This window comes from Cottoperca gobio, chromosome 15, assembly GCF_900634415.1.
Source record: "Cottoperca gobio chromosome 15, fCotGob3.1, whole genome shotgun sequence".
NCBI classification, from domain to species: Eukaryota; Metazoa; Chordata; class Actinopteri; order Perciformes; family Bovichtidae; genus Cottoperca; species Cottoperca gobio.
Genome location: NC_041369.1, coordinates 10873550 through 10896469, shown reverse-complemented (window position 1 = coordinate 10896469; position 22920 = coordinate 10873550). Strand labels below are relative to the sequence as shown.

The following is a 22920-nucleotide window of genomic DNA, read 5'->3' as shown; positions in this document are numbered from 1 at the left end:
CCTCTGTCCAACTCTCTTGGTTTCTGGCTGTCTCTGCTCTACGTGTAAGACCGGCATCTACGAGAGTGTGAGTAGGAGCAGTGATATGGAGGATGGGCCCTGGCGTATTGCCAGCTGTTTTGATGGCTCCAGATTGCCTCTGCGCTGGTAGGATGAAGCAGGCACCAGCAGGCCGAGGAGCTGTCAAAAGAATTACCCCAGCTCTCACTTATCCATGCATGGTGTACCACCCGGTGGCAAAATACAGCTACTGCATATGGCGGAGGAGGAGGACGACATCGAGTGGAAGGAACAGGAGGTGGAGCTTCAGAAGAGAACCACAGAGCTATTCGTCCTATTTTAAGAGATTTTAATTAAGCAGACAAAGCAATTTCCCCCCTTGCATCCCAAACGTCTTCCCCTTCATTGTTCCTCCAGTTGCTAATTAGCCCAAATATTAGTCTTGCAGTGTGAGGCTATGGTAGCCTTCCAGATGGTGTAATAGGTGCGTTGCAACACATGCTCGTATTCCCTAACAAGATATGACATGCTGGATTCCAGCACGGACAGCACTTGTTCTATGTCACATGGGCAGTGGCTGCTGCAGATGTATGCTTACTTACAGATACCTGCGATGAATAAACATTGATGCTGAAGATCAATATACAGGTTGATACCAAGTCACTGTACACCAGACACGCATACAGCTTGCTGACATATGCACGTTAGCTGAGGCTTTGCACAGTGCTTTGTCCTGCTTTGACCTGCTCACAAGCAGGGATTTTATGATCTTAAAATCTTCCTTATTTTGTTGCTAAAGACTATAGTCCTACACTGTAGGCCATTATTTTAGAATGCATCATTAACATGAAGTATGAATCCGTAATACTGTAATATACCATTGCCAGGATCTTTTAACAGGTGGCGTATATCATCAGCAAAGCATAGTCCACAATGGCTATATCTGCAACTTAAATAGAAAACTATTTTACTATCAATTGAATTAGTGTAACTATTGAAAAACTGGTTCTTTGAGCACATTTCTTGCTTTTCAGAGCATAAAGCCATTTGCCATTGGCCCGCAGCTAAAGCCAAGAGGTGCAGAATGTTATTGCATAATTGTGAAATGCCCTCAAATGGGAATATGGCTGAGTTTTAGCATTACCACTCGTTTTAGCCGTGCCCTTTGACAACACACTGCGTGTTAGTCACCATTCACCACACTTGAATATAGTCACAAATTAGAGAGTACTGGTTGTTTCATGCCTCAAGCGATGTACACAGATGTGCAGAAAATTGGTTGAAAAATATAGAAAATGTGACTGTTAGAACACTTGGCTTGATTTTCTGGGAATATAGGCATATGTTGGGGAATAGAGGTTTGACTTGGAGTCAAATTGACAATCACATTATTTTAGTAAACAAACTCTCAATGACTCTCACAGTTTTTATAAAAGGACTACCGTGTCTTTAAGCTTTACATTACAGCTTTTGATGTCTGGTTTCTACAGCTTCTTATAATAGGTATTGTTGAGAGTTTTGATAGCACAGCTAAGACCAAAGACTGAAGATTAACTTGTAAATCATTAAACTTAGTGGTAATTCTCCTTTTTAATAGTCTCAATAGGCTGAACAACCTGATTCACACATACTAAATCTTCACCATCTTGACAGTCGCGTGTATTCCTGAGAGCACACGCTGAAGTTGCAGATACCACCACTCTGAATGGACGGACTGATCCAATTTCTATCTCTGCTCTCATTTCGTAGCCCTAATAAAGTCGCCGTATGGTCCCAGGGCAGCAGATGTGAAGTTGGCCTATGATGATGTTTCTCTCTGTATAGAGAATAGCTTCCCTGTCTCTGGAAATTCACTCAGCTGGCAGGTTGTTTTCACACATTTAATAGCAGGGAGTCTTTTATTTGGATTGTGTATACCAAGATACTCAAAGGCGGCGGTGAAGAAGACATGAGCAGCTTTGAAATATTTATGATATCTCAGAGCCATGAAAACATTTTCCAAAAGCCTTTTGGCAGGTGTTTTCCAGCAAATTTTGAATTGGGCCTGGCGCCCTGATCCTGTAGGGCATCACAATCCTGTGACATGCAGCTGACAGTTCTCCTTTCCTGCAGAGCCTGTTCTCCTTGGGGGAGATTAGAGGAAGAACTGTGTGCCTGGCTGCCATTACTCCCACTCGTTAGTAGTACATCCTTATTTGTTACTTCTCCGGAAGTGGATCCCCCACCCCAATCGCTCCTTGCTTTCTTGTGAAAATCAGAAAACAATGTTTGATTGTGCTTTTCAAGACGGTAAATTAATGATTGGTTTAGTTTTGTTGTGCTCAATCTCCCCTCTGACAGCCTCCTGTTGGCTCAGCACAGACGGAAGCTCCCGCTTCAGTCCTCAATATATTTTTATATTAAACATCGGAGTGCCATTAAAACTGACTTGGCTTCCAGGATTGGATTTTTGACAAGTGCTCACTTTGCATTAGGTAATCATTCCCTCACATGTCATTCTCCATATATCTATTTGGACTTTTCTTATTTACAGCATTTACAGACAAGCTCTCATGAATTTCAGCAGAGGTGACATCTTGGATGAAATATTTACTCCAATTGTGATTCATTTGATCTATTCGGTCTTAAAAAAACAAATATATATATATACATATATATATATTATGATGTAAAAAAGGGATCATTACATCTCTTCTCACCATTATTCTTAGTAGCCATTTTGTTTTCATAATAATGGCAATTCTCCATGCCTTTTTTTAATTTTAATTATTCAGTAAAATAAACAGCATTGACTTGACACTACACTGTTCTAAAGAAGAAGAGAACATGTTTCCATCATTATCAGTGTTATCTTCTGTTTCCTTATGTTTTCAAGTATAATGGGTCCAATTTCACACAGAAGCATTTTAAAAGGGGGTAGGGTTTATTCTGGAGCAGGAATATTAAACAGTGCAACAATCCGTCACTCACTGTTTAGCAGTAATGATTTTCATGGCCCATCTTCCCAGCGTAAACCTGATAGTTACATATCAAGGATAAGTCAACTAGTTGCTGCTACGAGAACAAGCTCTCACTGGGTCTAAGTACTTGCTAATTCTGCAGTGACAAACATTTTTCAAGTATTAGGAGCTTCATTTTTGCTGCCATCTGCTAACAGTGTCTAAATGCTTTAGCTGCCTGGCAGGAAGCAGACAGTTTAGCTAGGAAAACTCGTTTGTCACACGCCCCTGTCATCTGCAGCAGACCCCAGGAGGGCGTGGAGAAATTGGATTTGGGTGAGGAATGTGACGGAGTCGTCCCAGGGGTAGGATGTGATATTGGCTCTGTGTGACGAGGAAGTGGTGATGAGGTGGTGTGTGTACATTTGTACCCTATAGGCCCCTCCCCTCTCCATCTCCCGTCCCTCCAACCTGGCTTCTATCTGTCTCAGCACTACAGCTGCAGTAATGTCTTTGTTATTGGTTTATGGTTTAGTTACACTACCGGAAATACTGTTACAACCCCCTGCCTGCTTTAAACAATCTCCGCTGCATTTCTCCAGACGGCTGCCTAATGCTTTGAGTAAATGCAGTCACCCTCAGCCAAAGCGCAATATTCAGGGTCCACTGGCTATTACAATTCTTTCGGCGTTCGTTTTCCTCAATCAATATCAATTTGTCCTTTTGTAGTTCGTCACTATTACATTGCAGATACAAAAATTGTGGATGCAAGGCTGCCGCTCGTTCTCTAGTAAAACATTAACTCTGTTACCCTGTATTGATGGAGTCACCTATATTTCCTTTCCAGTAAGATTTTATTCATTTGTCCTGATGTGTTAATGTTTTTTTTCTTTCACTACTGTCCTAGCATGTACCTGCCTACATGCTCTGGGTTTTCACTGACTAGTGCTGTCCCTGTTCGTCCTCCGATATTTCTGCTTTCTCAAGAATGGCTCATCCAAACAACTTCACACTGGATACTGCACTTCTTTGGCTCCTCAGTAATACAAGTGTGAAGGCAATCGGATGAACGGTTGTCGAGAAACTCTGAAGTACAGACCTACATACATACATACAGACAGACAGACAGGGACTCCTTCCATTTTAGTTAGCTGGAGGCCACCACCTAAATTGGCAGAGAGAAGACGGGACTCAGGAGGGAGTTTGGGTAGCTGTCAGCTGTAGTACGCAGTGTAATGTGATGCTAGACTTGTGACAAGTCTTTACACACAGCTCTTGGATGACATGTCTGTGTATAGGCCATTTAGGAGTTACTTACTCAGAAAGTTTTCAATTTACGGATCGATTTTGTATTGTGTTTTGTAATTTTAGTAGCCTAGTCGTTGGATTCATCTGCGGTCAGAATGAGTTGTCTCTGCAAAGAAGATGTCTCTGTAACACATTCTCGACTAATTTTGTCAACTAATCGATTAGTTGATTTAAGTGACAGATCTGTAAAACTGAGATTCTCCACAAAGACTCATGCAAAAGCACCACTTCAAATCTTGTGTTTACCAGATATGTGCTCATAAGTTTCTTTGAAATTAGTCATTCAGCATGAAAAAATAATTAAAACAATCTTAGTCGACTTAGACCAAAATATAAGTCGACTAAGGGGGGGGGACCTACAAATCTCAGAGCTGTATTTAAATATGTATTTAATATCTCCACCCATAATGTATGTATTTCATAAAGATTGAAAGTCACAACATTATATCATGTCCACAAGGACATTATTGAAAGCTGAACTGGTCATTGGTTTACTGTAGAGCTGCTGCACTCCATTTTACTGATCGCTCATCCTGTTTTCCTCATTCTCTCTGCAGAGGCGACCGTCCTCAGCTACGACGGCAGTAAGTTTATGAAGGTCCAGCTGCCAGTGGTGATGCACACAGAAGCCGAGGATGTGTCTCTGCGCTTCCGCTCTCAGCGAGCCTATGGCATCCTAATAGCCACCACATCCAGGGACTCTGCCGACACCCTGCGTCTGGAGCTGGAGAGCGGCCGTGTCCGCCTAACTGTCAACTTAGGTAATGCATCGGACATGCACCGACTGCAGCAGCAAAGTCATGTGTCACATATATACATACAAGCATGCATAGATACATACATAGATACATACATAGATACATACATGCATGCATGCATACATACATAGATGCATAGATGCATACATACATAGATACATAGATACATAGATGCATACATGCATACATGCATACATGCATACATACATACATACATACATACATACATACATACATACATACATACATACATACATACATACATACATACATACATACATACATACATACATACATTTGAATAGAAGGAGAAGGTGTAAAGACTTTCAATGGCCAGAGTCTGCGGCTCTCCGCTCACTGCCAGTTGAGCACACAGCTGCTGTTACCCAGCAGGGAATGCTCGCTGTCCACTCCATCAGCTAACACCCATACACGTGTATTGTAAGGGAATTGCCCTTACAAGTGCACACGCTGCTGTATTCTTTCCTTGTGTCGTTACATTTTGAATACCATCCAGTTATCAATCATATGAGAAAGCTCATCAATTCCAATGAATATGAGATTTATAATATATCAACTCCCCATCATACCTGGTATGGTATGCAGCCTATATTTGTGAGTTGTGGCCAATCAGTGCCGTGCAATCATTTCTTCACCTAAGCACCTGATTGCACATCAATCAGCAACTGTGTCTTAAATGAGCAGTTGTCCACAGCAAAAAGAAAATTGAAGGACAAAATGAAAGAATCAGTGTGAGTGTGTGCATGTGTGCTTACTTGCTCAGGAAAGAATCCAATGATGCCTGTGAAAAGTTTGATATCTCTCAAATGGAGCAATGTCGCACAAATGATAGCCATCTATTTCTCCTTTCGACTGGCTAAACAGAAATGGGCTCCCTAAGCGGAGCCGTTTAGCGGTGCATACAAAGTAGACAGTATGTGTCTGCTGTCAACCACATAGAAGCAAGTGTCCCACCACAGAAGACAACAGCGCCACGCACTGACAGGGCTGACAAGTCAAATCATTGCGACTACAAAAAGATGCCCTCTGATGAAAATAACAGGTCACCGTGTTTTGTTTTCTTTTGAATTATCTTTGACACATTTTAGAGTTGAGTTTGTCCCTGGCCAGCAGCCTGTCTTCCCCGTCCCGCTTTAAAAAAAAGCAGAGCATTCCCTGTAAGGGTAGGCTAGTGTTGGTCTCTGGCTGTTTGCGGCCACTTTTCTGCTGTGGTTGACAACACGCGACAGGCAGGGCCAAATGGGAAGGTGGGGAGGGAGCTCGATCTGGGTCACCTTTCTCAGAGCACGACATGAGCTAAGCCTTAGGAAACAGAGGTAAAAAAAATTACAGAAATAGTGGCAGTCAATATGGCATTGCTGTGTTCTCGAAGATTAGTTTGTTATTGTATTGACAGTAATGTCAACTAGAGCTGTTGTAAGATCAAGACAATCATTAGTTGTTACCAACAGCAATAATAATAATAATAATAATAATAATAATAATGGTGCTGCCTCTAATCTTCGCTTGTGGAATATTCAGATATTTCACTTTAGGTAGAAGTAGCAATATCACAATTTAAAATACTCCATTGCAAGTCAGCACATTACCATATAGGCTAATACATTATTTATTATTAACCAGTAGGAGCATTTCAATGCCTAGTTGCGATTTAGCTACCTACTATATATACTTTTGGGGCGTTGTTCCAACACATTTTCAGATCCTTTTACTTGAGTGTAGAAATATTCTTTACAAGAAAAGGTTTTGCTTAATGAAAGTGTATGTGAGTATTATCAGCCACATATATTTAAAGTATCAAAAGTCAAAGGACTGGCCCCTTACTCATAGTGACAGGATGATCATTATTACTGCATGGACATGTGAGCAGCATTTTAATGCTGGTTGAGGTGGATCTAATTTTACCTTATTTATATATTATTAGGTAATCAAATATATACTGCAACAGTATAACATATTTATAATGACCATATGTTTTATATATATATATATATATATATATATATATATATATATATATATATATATATGAAAAGTAAATCTATAAACCAACAACTAACTAAAAAAGACATAAAAAGTAAAAAGTACATTCTAGTAGCATAAAAGGGAATAGCTTCCTCCTGGCCCTGTCTGACCCTGACCAAAATCTGATGCTCTCATACTGTAAAGGAGATCATATCCTTCTAACTGAAATCTCCCAGCTTGCAACATGTAAAACATTTTGTTTGGCTGCATGGAAAACACAAAGCAATTCAAACAATGTGATCCAACTAAAGCTCAGCTCTAGTGCTATTCTGTTCTACATGTATTCTAGTGTAAACCATACTGTGCTCCTCTGGCACAACTCCACTGCAGTGCTGTTACCAGCTCACTGCAGCTCGGGGCCATGGGGGAGAGCATCAGAGGACGGACAGTGTCCGTGTGTGTGTCCCCAGAGGGGTGGACTGTATGCTTTAATGATGTCTGCAGCTGTAACATTGAAAGATGAATTTATCTCTCATCTATTCTTCCCCATCTAGATTGTATCAGGATTAACTGTACCTCCAGTAAGTTACTGTTCATCTTTCTTCTTCTTCTTCTCTAACTTTTGCTGTTTCTGGATATTGATGTTATATTCTATAGAAGTGTTTTCACGTAGCCATGCTTATAATTTAGTCTCTGCAGCTATAATAATATGATACTGAGATTAAAATATCCTAAAGCTATGGTAATGGTATTTCAATCAGGGCACTGAAATATATCTGACTTGCATCTTGCTTTGAAATAGACGTTACCTTTTATCACGCCGAGTCCAAGAGCTCCGGGTGCATTAGAAATGTCTGGTGGTGTTGTTTGCACCAGCTGTCCAGGAGAATGATGAGCCGTGGGGAGGAGATGGAGGGAGGCTTGAATTAATGACAAACCCATATATGGCAGTCAGCTGTGATTTTACACACTGAGTTGTTTCTAATTAACGATGCTTTTCACTCATGTATTCAGGCTGATATAAAACGCATGCTTTGGAAGTGCAGGTATTTTAGACATGCATGATTTCCCTGTCTCCCCCTCACAATTCTTTTTAGTTTTCTTCTCTCCTTCAGAATTTCACGCCGGTTGTAAATTGATGGGGCCATTCAAGGCACGGAGGAAATACAGAGTGTGATTTTATTATTCTCATTAACCTGCCTCACAGAGCAGGAAGAAAGGGATGAAGAGGGAGGGAGAGAGAATAGATCCTGTTGTGGGATCCATGGTGGATATCTGTGTGTTTGTGTCTGTTTCACAAAGAGGTTACATTGCAATATTTTGGGAGGTAAAAATCCCTGACATTTATTATTCAGGAACAGTGATGAATTAATAATTACTTCTCTGGAGTCATAATACGTGAGCCTTCTTCCTGTTTAATTATTCTGAAGTGACAGTATCAGTACATACCAACTAATATTAGGCAGTTTAAGCTCTATAATAAGAGTGCCAGAGTCAATTTATATAAGGACACACTGTTCTGAAAACATGTTACATCTCTCTGTGTGTGAAGTGTTACAGTATTTGAAGGTCATTGCCCGATGAAAAACAGAGACTTGCACAACAAACGCCTCCACACAGAATCACATGATGTGACCTCTGGAGCCAGTCCTTCTTAACACCTTTCTAAATGCTAAATAGCATTGTTCACGCATCTTGGATTGCATCCCTTGTTTGTGTATGCAAATAAAAAGCTCTAAGATGTAATTCCCCCGTCTAATGCTTTAAAAGGTCATTCCTGGTTTATAAGAATAGTGTGAAGGCATAATATGTGCATACAAGGACTCCAGTGGTTGTTATACTAATATAATAATTACTCTATTTTTAGTTCTTATTTTTTCTGTACTAGTATTTTCCAATTCCATTTAGTTGCATGCACCGTTTTTGCTAAAGTCAATGGAGGCAGGATAAGTGTATTGGTGGAATAACTGCTGGTTGAAGGTAAAGAGCTCTACATTCACAACATATGCAGCCTGTAAGTACTTACTATTGTTGCTTTAGGCACTAGCATGAAGCAGTGTAGTGTAATGCAGGCTGGATGATTTTGCATAGGCTGTGGAAAGAATGCTAAATGAAAAATTACCATAGAGCAATGGTCTATTTTTGCTTTTAAGTAATTTAATGCTGACACTTACTTTGGCCTGGAATCTGTTGGTATACATTTTCTTAGTCCCTTTATTCTCCATTAAAGTGAGTCTTTAGTGAAGCTATGCCATGTTGTCACATTTCCAGAATGAATTGATGTTTTATAGATGTAAAGAAATAGACAATACCACAGATGTTTTCCATACATAACTAACCTATAATTCAAAGAGAAAATGTGTTGATTCCATTAACATTTAATATCATGCCAAAGGGAAAACTAATGTTTAATTAAAATAAGGAAAGAAACCCAGGGAACAGACCTAATTCTGTCACAGGAACATGTTTAAATGAAGTTCTTAGAAATAACTGTTAAGCCAGTGAATTTCCACTTTATGAAGCGTTTAATTCCTTTTTTTTAATATAGGTTCTTATTTTTCTGTGTTAATTAATGTGTCTTGTCAGGCGCTGCAGCTCCGGTCAGCTTGGTGGATGAAGAATTTCAGCACCGACTCAAAGAACACATCACTGTCAATTAAAGACCTAGGCTCCCTGGGGCTTCCCAGAGCTGTCTGAAGAAAACACTGCCACTTCAACTTAAACACTGTTAACAGGCACTGAGTGACAACAAACTAAAAATGTGACCTAAAAATATCTTGTGACAGACTGGATCTTTTTCGTGTGACATTATGGCCTTCTATTATTCATTATCTTGAACTGCAGCATAATCACAATTTACAGTTTACAGTGTCGCAATGATGCAATGATGAGTGCAACTTTATGTTATTATTCTCTCCATGACCTTCGGCAACATCCCAAGGCAGTTTTTCCTCTCATAATTGATCTTTACTGTGCAACAATCTTTTCGTCAGACTTCTTTAGTGTGAAAGCGCTGCGGGAGATTCTTTTACATAGATATCACACCTGTGTACATGTCAGAAATGATAGATGAGAGGGTGAGTAAAGGGGAGGGTGCGTAAAGGGTGAGCTATGAACATAACTGCTGCCTGCTCTGCCGAAAAGTAACATTTGATTGCAATCATTACCGAGCACTTATAATGTATATATTGCAAAGTGTTTTTTAAATATAAATTCAGATTGCTTTTCGCTACATCGTTCTTGTTGGAAAAAATAGTGGTTATTTATTATTTGAGGACCTCTGTTGCAACCTCTTTATTCATCCTGTTCATTATATTTCAGTGTATACGTTAACAACAGTAATCAAAAGTGTTGTCTGATTGTAGACTGAATACTGAACACCCTCAGGCCAATTAGAAGACATTAGAGTAGAGAGTTCAGCCTCGCTCGGCTATAAACAAATATAAAGGAACCCTTCCAGCCTCTCACAGCCAAGTATTCCCACAGTCTTTGGTGTACTACAGTTTAATGGTGCTCACCTTTATGCTAGGAAAGCCAAAAGAGGCTTTATTAACCGTTGGGAACAAATGAAGGAATGTGTGGAACAGACTGCTTGATTCTGTTATTTAGGGAACAATTATTGTGTAGATGAGTCAACATGAGTATAAAAACATATCCCCCTCATGACAACATAAATCATAATCTAGTTAGTGACTTTAAGGAAATTATTAGGGTGAGAAAAGCAAGAGGTTTCTCCTGAGTTATTCATATTTTCTTTTGCAATCCTTTTGATGTAACTATTTGCTATGAACATTACCAAATGCTGAAATATGTAAAAGGATAAGCACCAGATTACAATACCGTGAATTACAATACCCAAAACTATCTTTTATCTTTAAACCATACTTCTGTTTCTGCACCAATATAAACTGGAGTACCCAGTGATGGGAAGTGAAAAGTGAAGTGCTTGACATTAAAGCGCAATTATGAGGATGTTCTTTATGGATGCACTGAATTAGCTTGATAAAGAGGCTAACATGTTGGCTCAGTGGTCCTTGTAACAAACATTAGCTGCTTAAATTAAAAGCTGGGAATAAACATTGACATCCCCCAAGGTTCCATCAAGCTCAGGGACTTTCATGTCAAGCAGCAGGTAGTTAACATGACCCCATTATGCAGTTGATGCTAAAACTACTCTAATCTCAGTAGTGTGCTGGCAGTTAGATCGAGCTGTGTTCAAAACTACCTTTCAAACTGTCCAGTATCGAGCAGTCTGTCGATAGAACATGTAAACAAACGTAAATGGCCAGAAACTCCAGATTAGTATTGATCGTCGTCATTTATTGTTTTAACCCTATTTAACCTCTGTTGCTTAAACAATGGCTTTTTATTTAGCGAGGCATTGATTGGTCAAGCAGGTTGCCTCTCAATGTAGCCTGCTAAAGCTTCCCTGCCATGTGCGCCGGCTTTGATGTCTGTGTTGACTGTAAGCCAGCGGTAGTGGCCTGCTGCTTGGTCAGTGAGTCCTTCTTCCCTCCACCTGGGTGAGTCACAGTGCCGGGGCAGGCAGCACCAGTATCTGGTCTGTCATCCAGCCAGCCAGAGCTGATTGACTGGATAATCACATCTTCTCATGCTGCTCTGTGCCACACTTCTCCACTGTTCCCTTGGGCCTGTAGTCAATGAGGCAGGGAGAGATCACTGTAGATCCATCACTGCAGATAGATCACCATCAGGGAGGGCAGTAGAGAGGGCTGGACGCGGCAGACAGTGGACCAAAGGACCTTAATGTTTGGCCAGCAGCTGTCTGTTTGGACCACAGACTGTAAACCCAGGCCCTACAGTAGTGGATGTTGTGCAGCAATGTGCTCCTTAATACGATTGCCCTCTTTTCCCCTCTCTTTTCTTTCCTCCTTGGAGAGCAACAAGGACAGGATGATGGAAGGCAAAGATCAAGCATGCTTTCAAGTCCAACTCCATCCCATTATTTCATATCTCTCCTCCTTAATCCCTCGCCAGTCGTCTGGTTTCAATCCTGCCCGGATGTTTAGTGCTTACAAAGCAGAACTGTGCCTCTGAGATTGAGTGTGTCCCAGTGCTTTGGCACCCTCACATTTGCATACACATTGCATCGGAGCTTTGAAGATTGCAGAAAAGGAAGAAATAAATAGCTATAAATGGGTGCAGGGGAATGAATATGGCACCCATCTGAAATACTCCCCACTGGGGGCAAGGTATGCAGAGCCTGGGGATTTTAATACTGTCACAGTGGCCCGTCCTCATTGGCCTGTTTGGTTATGTGTGCCCAGCAGGGGAACATCAGAGATATATGGCAATTCGAAGATGCTCTAAGACGGATGCTACATTAAAAAATAATGTGTTGCCCCAATTGTACCAATGTTGGGATTTCTAAATGCAGACGAGTATCTTCAGAGAGATTTTTTTTTTTTAGCCTTTCTGCTCTTGAGATCAGAGATTTGGTGCAGTCGCTCTGATTGATCTGTTTTCTAAATTTGATGATCTCTCCTTGAGACTTTTGACGTTGTGATCTGAATTACTGCCCGCTAGCAGTGACACACTTTATGCAATGCGTATGTGCTGGATTCAGAAGTCAGTGAAGGAATGATTAAGAGATATATATTATAGTGTTATTACTTAAATGTTAATACGTTGAATTGTCATTTGGTATTATTTATGGATTTAATGAATGCATCAGACATGTATAGATCATTTGTGCAGTTTTAGTTACTGGCGATAACGGCCACCTGCTACCTGCTGCTTATTCCAAAACACCCATTTATTTTCAAGGGTGCTGATAAAAATCACATTCTGTATTTCCTGTTTTTTGTATTACCGGATTTCCAGGGACAATGGCCTGTCTGTTTTGCTTTTAATGGGTTCTTTTCACCACCAAGGACACTGCTGCCATTATGCAAGTATTTATTTCCTTATCAGTATTTCATGTCATGTGGTGGACATGAGAGAAATCAAATACTGGGTTGCACTGTCGTAGGTAAACAAGATGGAGAGTGATGCTCAGTTGTTCAGTGCCTTGCTCCGTCTGAGACTTTTAGTAGTTATATACTGCCACCAAGTGGCATTATAGGAATAGAGAAATACCACAAACAATGAGAGACTGAGATCCTGATTAATGCCTCCCTCCCATTGGTTTGAGGAAGATGTTGTTCAGGCAGAATTCAGAATTGTGACGCCCTATCTAATGGTGCAATCAGTACAGCAAATGCAAGTCAGAATTATGTGTTTTTATGGACCATTAACTATGTTTACCTTTTAATGTTTTCTGCCTCTGTCAAACAACTTAACTCATCCTCTCTGTCCTTCTTTCGGCCTCCCCTTTCTATCTCTCAGCCTGTCTGTAATGTATTTGCTTTGTATCCATGCATGTGTGTTAACCACCGTTTGGACTGTCCCGCAGGCAAAGGTCCAGAGACTATTTTTGCGGGTCAGAATGTGAACGATAATGAGTGGCACACAGTTCGTGTGTTCAGGAGGGGCAAGAGTTTGAAACTGACCGTAGATGATCTGCAGCCTGTGGAAGGTACTTCTCATCCTCTGTTCCTCTGACAGAATCCTATTTTTCTCCTTTAAACGTAAATTAACCCATAACATTTGTTTGGCTCTCAGATTCTAGGTAAGACACAAGCTCTAGTAATGTATTATACTCTGCTGTGGAGAGAGCCTTCATGCATTTGTTTTTCTAAGTGAACTATTGATGCTCTCATATCCATTTTGGTCAAATTATGCATTTTTGGGGCTGTTTAAAATTCCTCAGACTGTTAAAAACATGTCCTCTCACAGAATGATGTTAGGAAAACGTCTAAAGATAGCTTCAAAATTCAATAATAAGCCACAATGTGCTGAGTATGTTACCATTCATTTTACAACAAAAATACATAGATGGTCTGTGGGGGCCTTGTTTGCCTTGAGTAGAAAAAGTACATTTTAGCCTTAAAGTGTTTACCGTTTTGTTTTTTACTTGTCTGCATAGAACATTTCGCAACACTGTATTGCTGAAAATAGCAAGTTTAATAATTTAAAATCAAAACTTAAGAAAAGAGAATGTGTGTGTGTGTATATGTGTGTATATATATATATATATATATATATATATATATATATATATATATATATATATATATATATATATATATATATATATATATACACATTCTCTTTTCTTAAGTTTTGATTTTAAATTATTATTATACATATATATATTATTATTTTAACTATAATTTGTTATATTAATTATTGCTTCACAGCTTAAATCAAATCATTCTCAATTGCTAATTTATTTTCTTTGAGTTAAATATTTTTCCAGAATGAATAATAGATTTATTTAACGTCATATTGTGTTACTTTTATTATTTAAAGGGTCTGTAATTGACCCTTTAATTGTCGTATACCCCCAATAACATCCTCTCTCCCTCCCTCCCTCCCTCCCTCCCTCTGCTGATCGAAGGTCAAATGGCAGGTGACCACACCCAACTGGAGTTTCATAACATTGAGACGGGCATTGTGACAGAGAAGCGCTTCATGTCCTTGGTGCCGTCCAACTTCATTGGCCATCTCCAGAGCCTCTCCTTCAATGGCATGGCCTACATAGACCTCTGTAAAAACGGTGACATTGATTACTGTGAGCTCAATGCCATGATTGGCTTCAAGAACATCATTGCCGACCCTGTCACCTTCAAGTCGCGCTCCAGCTATATGACCCTCACTACTCTGCAGGCGTACTACTCCATGCACCTTTTCTTTCAGTTCAAAACCACCTCCTCCGATGGCCTCGTCCTATTTAACAGCGGCGATGGAAACGACTTCATCGTGGTGGAGCTGGTCAAAGGGTAAGTGGCTGCAAAAAATTGACTTACTGTTATCCCATATATTTAAAGTAGATCTAGTCACATTCACTTTTGTTCCGTCTTCAAGTGCTTTATAAACTAACCAGCATAATATATGTTGTTCCATTTTGCTTTATGCAGTCCTACTGTGAGATAACTTGTCAAACAACAATGTTGGCAGTACTCTGATGTGTTTTTAGTGGAATTTGTAAATGAAGTTTGTTTTTTAACATGGGTGGCTCTCTTGTTTTGGTTCAGATGAGGTAGCGGCTCATGCTACAGTAACTACACAGCTCTTCTCTTTGCACATACATTACTTAATTTGTTAGGGCAAACCCACCTGTCACCAGGTGTAAACACCAGCAAGGTGTTTAAACTGTGTTGAATTAGTTTTACATTAGTGTAGCGAGATGTTTATTCATGTAAGAATCTCCACATGAATGGATAATAGTTTTAATAATGCAGCTCTTCATACTATATGACAGTTTCCAAACAGAATATAAGTCTTGACAGCTTTTTATGCCATTTCCATGGGAATTCAAATTATTTTCTTATCACCTCTATGCCAGAATATTTACTGAAAGAGCTGACGGCTATTACTGTTCTTTTTAATCTTCATGAAGGCAAAACAAATACCCAACATAAAAGGGAATCAACCACACAAGGGCACATTTCTTATTGCTGAAATACTGCTATAGCTTGACCTTCTTTTAAGTAATGCCTGAAGTTAAGGCATTATTCAATGTGCTAAACGTTAAAGGCATACATTTGAATTAAAAGGAGCTTGCAAATCATGAATTGCCCGTTAACCAAATAATTTAAAACCAATTTGTTCGGCACAGCCCACAACCTTTTGTTAATGCTGCAACTTGTCAATTATTTAGCTCCTTTCCAGACAGCTGCACCTTCTGATACTCTCATATCTGCACATTTGAACGTTTAGGCACACAGCAACACACACACACACACACACACACACACACACACACACACACACACACACACACCACACACACTTTTGCTCCAGTTTTCAGAGGTTTATTGCACTTTTTAACTGTTCTACTTCTTGATTTTCATTGTCTTGTTATATTCTGTTGCATTTCTGTTAAGCACTTCATAAAACATATGTGGGTAAAAGTTCTGTAAATAAACTGAACTTGAATAAATATATGCATATTTATGGATTTTGGAAACTGCCTGTTTCATAAACGTTCATGTCTTCCATTCATGTCCATTGTTGACATCGAGTCATGTTGTTAAATATCTGGTTCCAGTTACCTGCACTATGTGTCTGACCTTGGGAATGGAGCCCACTTGATCAAAGGCAACTCAAACAAACCCCTGAACGACAACCACTGGCACAATGTCATAATCTCCAGGGACACCAACAACCTCCACACTGTCAAGATTGATACCAAAATCACAACGCAGACGACCTCCGGAGCCAAGAACCTGGACCTGAAGGGTGCGTAGGCATAGTGAATTTATATATATATATATATATATATATATATATATATATATATATATATATATATATATATATATATATATATATATATACACACACACACACACACTGTATATAAGTATATTTTTTAGGTTTCATCAAATTAGGGCAGTAATGGCCTAGAGGTGAGAAAAGCAAGTTTGTGACTGAAAGGTTGCACTAGTTGGATAAAGCCTGGAGAGAAAAAGCGATGCTCAGCCCTCACTGATTACCACCACTGAGCAGTGGTGGGCCGTCAGGGTCAGCAAGGCCTTCTCTGCTGGCCTAAACATCATCAGAATATACATTTAATTTTTATATATTTTTCCACAAATATGTATTAAATTATTCCCCATAGTCTATTCTCTTCATGTCATAGCTTTCCTCTTGGTTGCGCTGCTTCCAGCCTCAGATCGAGATTTGGAGGGCTGGCCTTTATGTTAGAGCTTTTATCCAATCATATTTCAGCCATGATGTGTTGCCAGGGTCCACGAAATCTGCCCTTAGGCCTTCAGAATCAACAGTGTTGGCGACATCTGGGCCAGCTAGCAGGCGTACGATAACGTCAGCACGTCCACGTCTTTTGATTGGATACGCACTATTGAGAGGCAGAGCTATGCAGAGCTAGCAAACTTTGAACAAGCTAATTTGTGTAGATTTCTACAAGCTGTTTTCTTTTAACCCACAATGGCTGAAGGAGGAGAAGAGATCGATTTGGTCGCAGATATAATTACAACGCCATTTTCAAGACTAACTTTTCAAGAAAAGCTAGACATCGTGAGAAGAGAACCGCCAACCCCGACGCTAGTGAGCCTATCACAGCCGGGAAAAGGGTTTGTCCGCCACTTTCAAATCACTAACTACAAGCAGGTACCCCCGGCTCACAGCCTCCGAGAGGCACTGCACATTGTACTGCTGGGAATGCCTGCTATTTACAACTAAATGTTTTGATAATTAATTAATATAACTCTGTTGTTAGGGTGATGCAACGCCCGGTTATACTGCGTTTCTGTCTAAATGTATAGTTTCTAGAGCCATGGCGTCATAATGATGGTATTAAGAGGTGGAATAATTCAGGTAGGACTGTGTAGGACATCACTGAAGGCCTAGGTGTGAAATGCACGGCCCACCACTGAGGTACCCTTGAGCAGAAAACTCAACGTGTGTGTGTGTGTGTGTGTGTGTGTGTGTTGTGTGTGTGTGTGTGTGTGTGTGGTGTGTGTGTGTGTGTGTGTGTGTGTGTGTGTGTGTGTGTGTGTGTGTGTGTGTGTGTGTGTGTGTGTGCACCAGCAGACCAACATTTCATAAAGGTTATTTGAAAGAATGTTCTGTTGGCAAGAAAAAAACCTTTCCAACAAAGGACACTGGCATAATTAGTGTGCTGCCTTGAAGAATGTTGCAATCATTATTATTAAAAAATATACAGTAGAAAGCGGATGACAAATGTCTGGCTTGGAGATGAAGCCAAAATAATATTAATAATGTTTTATTGTCCAATAAAATGTAATTTGACACAATTAGATTTATTTTGTAAGCAAAACTGCTAATTAACCTCTTGCACTGTTTCATGCGGATAAACTACTTTATCAAACAACTCTTACTCTTAATTAACACAAATGTTAATGGACTTTGCCTCTTTAGGACTTTAATCAGGACAATGCAGTTTGATCCAAATTACAATGCTGTCTAAAGTAATGAGCTTTTTATTTTAACTTTCCTGTAACAAGCATGATGTGGTCAGCCTGGTACCATGTTGTGTTTCCACCAGGGGTCAGTATTGTCATATTTCTGCACAGGTAACCTTTATATTGGCGGTGTGGCTAAGGAGATGTACAAGGAGCTGCCCAAACTGGTGCATGCCAAGGAGGGTTTTCAAGGTTGTCTGGCTTCTGTGGATCTGAACGGGCGGCTCCCGGACTTGATGTCAGATGCTCTGGACTGCGTGGGACAGATAGAGAGAGGATGTGAAGGTGAGTCTCTCAGCCCACTTAGGGAAAGTAAACTAACTTTTTTTTATCTGTAGAATGTACATGTTATAGCTGAAGCTCAGGTGTTTAATAATATTCTGTTGAGTATTGATGGATGCTTTAAAAGAGAGATGTCCATTTAAATCTGATTTCACTGATAAAAAAAAAAGTCTTGTTTCCCCTCGCTATCTCAAAGTTATCCTAAAGGGTCATAGCGACATCATGCAGTGCTGCATTCCTGCTTAGTGCTCTAATTCTCAAACTTGTCCGACAAGGACACCCATACACTGTGAAGCACACCCACAGTGCCAACCTGTGGCACATAATTTAACATCCATAAAGTGTGTTAGTATTCTGTTAGAATGCATCAAGCTCTGACACTCCTCCACAGGCAATCCTTTCTGTTTCACTTAGCCATAATCTGATTATTCTCTCTGCCATATTTGTACTGCCAGTGTTATTTCCCATTTTATCCACATTCTGTTTTGCTCTATGCATGTTTGCTGGATCTGAGAGTTTGCCAGAAGCAATCCTTTTGAATTATGTATGAAGCCTTTGTTGCATGCATGAATATCATTTGCCCAGTCTAATGTGTGCACCACATCCAGAGACAATATTTGATTTATTTTTCAACTTCACTCACTTAGTTAAATTTCTCAATTCATCCTCTCTTTCTCTATTGAGTACGCATCTTCTGATCTTTTCATGTTCGCACTTTACAGATTTCATCAAATTCAGCATCAAACTTGCTCTTGAACCACACGGTATCAATGGTCGCTCTCAATGGAAAATGGCTTACATGATAACACATTTATTGAATTGCACTAAAAGAGTCAGAAGGTTGCGTATGGTTGCTGATAATATTTGACTGCAGAAGGAACATTGTAGAATATGCATTAGAGAGAAATATGCAGTTTTCCATTTGTGTACATTTTGCTAACCATAACGGACAAAGCATATAGACTTTCAATAATGACTTAACAATTGCATGCTTTTTCTTCATATTGCTGATGCCATTTTGAGAGTAGTTTCTATTACAGCTTGACTTAATCCGCCCTCCATTATACAATACAATTTCCCCCCTCTGGCTCTTTCTGAGGACAGACATCGGCCTCATTCCTCACTCTGTCTCTCCTGCTTCAACAGTCTTGTGTTTCTGTTACTCCATCTCTGACGTCTTGGTGCTTTACTAACAGCTGGTATACTTTGCCTTTTCCTTTCCTATTATTTTGCTGACAAAAGTTGCATTGATGAAAGCTGACTTGCAAGGTAGATAGCTTTCTCTGTTTGATACAGAGTCTGATGTCCTTCCTCCCTTTGCATCTGCAATGCCTCTGCCCCCCCCCCCCCCCCCCCCCCCCCCCCCCTTCCACAGTCTCTACCTCCACACTTTCCTCTCCCTAAACAAGATATCTACCTAATTTGAATTCACCCACCATATGGAATGGGCTTCAGTCCCATAGGGATACAAGTATCATGACCATCTTGTATCAAAGTCTATGGGCTCACGTTTTGATTTTCACTCACATATGTTGTCTTTATTGGACCTACATTTGTTTTTGTTGCCGTGTTTATGTTTTTTTGTCGACAAACTGTACATTTAAGAGATACTTTTGCATGACTTATTATAGTCATAATAAAAAATGTTTTCTCCTGCATGAATTTCCTATTCTATAAAAATTGAGGTTTTCACTCAAACTTCAGTCATTTTCATGTTTTACATGAAATTATAAATTGTTGTTATAAGTTCCATGTTTACCAATGCCATATTCCTGTTATAGTCTCTGGCACTCTATTATCACATTTTAGGCAGAAACTATAAGATCAAATTCAATTTTAAGATGTAATAGTTTAAAGTATGCTGCAAAACTAATAGCAACAGTCGCCATCAATTCATATGCATTTCAAATAAATAAATAGCAATATAGTTACTAAGATTTGTAATTAACATACGTTTGTAAATAAGTTGTTCATGCCTTACATATAAATCAGAAAACATTACAGAAATGGGGTCAACAAGTTTGATTCTGTTTCTTGTTCATTTGAAATTCTGATGTCTTATATTCACTAGACAGAGTTTATAAGTATGCCGTCACACATCTGTTGTCGAATTGTTTACTTCACTCCCAAGCCAAGTCGGGTCAAAGCATGCCACATTTTAACTCATTAGGCACATTATAATATGAAATATTTTGTAACCAGTGGAATCAAAAGTATATCATCTAGTTAGATGCAATTTAGGTTGAGATGTTTTCAAATGTATTTCAGAAACATTTATAATCATGAATTAAACCGTTTTTTTTTCTACAGCATTTTACTTTTGCATTCGTCAGACTTGACTGGGCTACAGCAAACACTATTAAGCAGTTACCATAGCTACTCTGACACTGAGCAGTAATTACTGTGGCTACACTTGATTCTGAACAGAGAATATTAGAGGATGAGATTGTAATTTGTTTCTGTATTCTGTAAGCTGAGCAAGTAAAATCTCACAAAAGGTAAATGAATACGCAGTAGATTAAATATGCACCTTATCATTGTAATGACTAAACTATGAAACAAGGTAGATGTGTTCCACGCGGCTGTAAAGGGGAGTGGTTGAACTATACAGATGTTGATAATGAATAATACTACGTGACAAATAAAGATGGCCAGATTGAGTAAATAGTCCAACACTAAAATAATTCCTTAATTTAAATATTTTACAAACTTGGAAATAAAAAGATAAAGAAACACCATTCATCCATACGAACCTGTGCCATTCCACTTACATTTCTCAGCATCACTGTCACACAAACGGATGATACAGTCTGAACTGCCGTATACTGACTGCACATTGGCTCAGACTGACGGACTGACTGATACACTGATGGAATGACGGAAATAATAATAATAAAATGCACAAGCACGGAGATTAAACACTTTGACTACAAACGCATCTGGCAGCACTGTAACATCGCTATTTAAGAGCATGTGGAGAACTCCGGCCCCTACTGCTTACGAACTGAGTATCATTGTCCTATGACCTCATTTACAGCCGGTAATAACATGCGCTCTCTGATTGCACTAACCATCTGCACAGGTGGTCAGGGATGCGTGACAGTTTTAGAGGAGGAAAGGTGAAATGGATCCCAGTGATTACTGTAGACACGGTTTACTCGGTGGTGTAACTAATCAATCGGATCTAGACACCGTATAAATACACCCCATGTATTGTAAGAGAGACAGATTTAAATGGGGGCTGTCACCTAATGCACACTGTTTCATTTAATATACTGTGCTCTGCTTTTCTTAAATAATAAAATGTGAAAACAAAATCTGGATATTACTAATGACAGTTTAATGGAAGTGTTGAAGTTATTTAAATACCTTGAATGTTTTTGTTGTGTCTGTTTACTGATTACATTCCTTGTGGGTTCTCTTTGGGCAGGCAGTTGGCTACAATCTGGACATTTGTAGCAGGCTTTATACAAGGAATACACAATATGGCTAAATACAGTTGTTAGTGTTGATACAGCGTATGTATGTACAGTATGTTTGTATGTTTTGTATGCTTCCATTTGCAGAAGCCAATTGTCTTGTATGTCCTGCGTGACATTTAATTTCACTGCAGAGTCGATCTGCAGACTGTGCTGCTGGTTATTATAAAAGTCTGCTCACCAACTTACTATTTGTCTTCATATTCAGGCCCCAGCACTACATGCCAAGAGGACTCGTGTGCCAACCAGGGTGTGTGTCTTCAGCAGTGGGAGGGCTTCAGCTGTGACTGCAGCATGACGACATTTGGCGGACCGCTGTGTAATGACGGTAGGATTCCATTTCCTGATCTCTCAATAGTTTTTGTTTTTTTATTTCAATTTATTGTGAATGGTACATAGAAAGCATAACTTTTTGTAAACTTTCTGTGGCCCCTCCATAATGTTAGATGATGGGCCTTTTCATTTAATTCAAGTCCAAACAAATCACATAAGATAACATCCCTCATAGGCATCTCAAAGCTTTAGATGTGTCATTAAGCTAATTAAACACACATCTTGGTGTCAGGCATTAAAGGTGGGCGCTATCTTTAGCAGCAGGGCCATTTTTATCCTATGCTTTCACACAGCGTTTGTGTTCCAGCTCATTATTGTTTCCTGTGTGTGTGCGCGGGCTATATTTGTGTCCTCACGAAGCACATATTTGCTTTGTAAACTCTCCAATTGAGTAAAGTCCCAAACTGTGTTGTGCACTGTAACTTTGTAGAATGAATCTATACACAATGTTTTTTTTTTAGTAGGTGTGCTTTGAATATATATTGTCTTCACTTAGAGTGTTGAGATGTTTCGACTCTGCAGGGCAGAACATTTGTGACATCTGGCTGACAGTTCAGTGAAAGCTCATTAAAGTTTGAGAGATGTACCACTAGAGGGAGCAACACACATTTTGTTCTTATAAATAAAACATCAACATCAAGTCAATCAAGCAAACACAAATAAATGACATGAACCAGAAATGCACTTGTAATTTATTAGAGTTTGACCAGACTGCATGCTGTTGAATATTGCATTGTCTGATGTCAATTAAAACCTCAAACACACCATACAGACATAAACTTACTTTGAGGCAATTTAAAAGTTATGTGATATTAATCTC

At 39.4% G+C, this 22920-nt stretch overlaps 1 protein-coding gene across 2 annotated transcripts in view; it reads left to right on the top strand.

Moving 5' to 3' along the window:
* The window catches only part of LOC115019661 (neurexin-1a-like), a 237272-nt gene that overhangs the window by 96975 nt on the left and 117377 nt on the right, over window positions 1-22920 (top strand). For both annotated transcript variants that reach the window (XM_029449122.1, XM_029449123.1), the window contains 7 exons: window positions 4805-5008; window positions 7546-7572; window positions 13407-13529; window positions 14454-14835; window positions 16107-16297; window positions 18118-18291; window positions 21976-22095. In XM_029449122.1, the coding sequence (XP_029304982.1) occupies window positions 4805-5008; window positions 7546-7572; window positions 13407-13529; window positions 14454-14835; window positions 16107-16297; window positions 18118-18291; window positions 21976-22095 (1221 nt within the window). The remainder of the gene's footprint in view (window positions 1-4804; window positions 5009-7545; window positions 7573-13406; window positions 13530-14453; window positions 14836-16106; window positions 16298-18117; window positions 18292-21975; window positions 22096-22920) is intronic.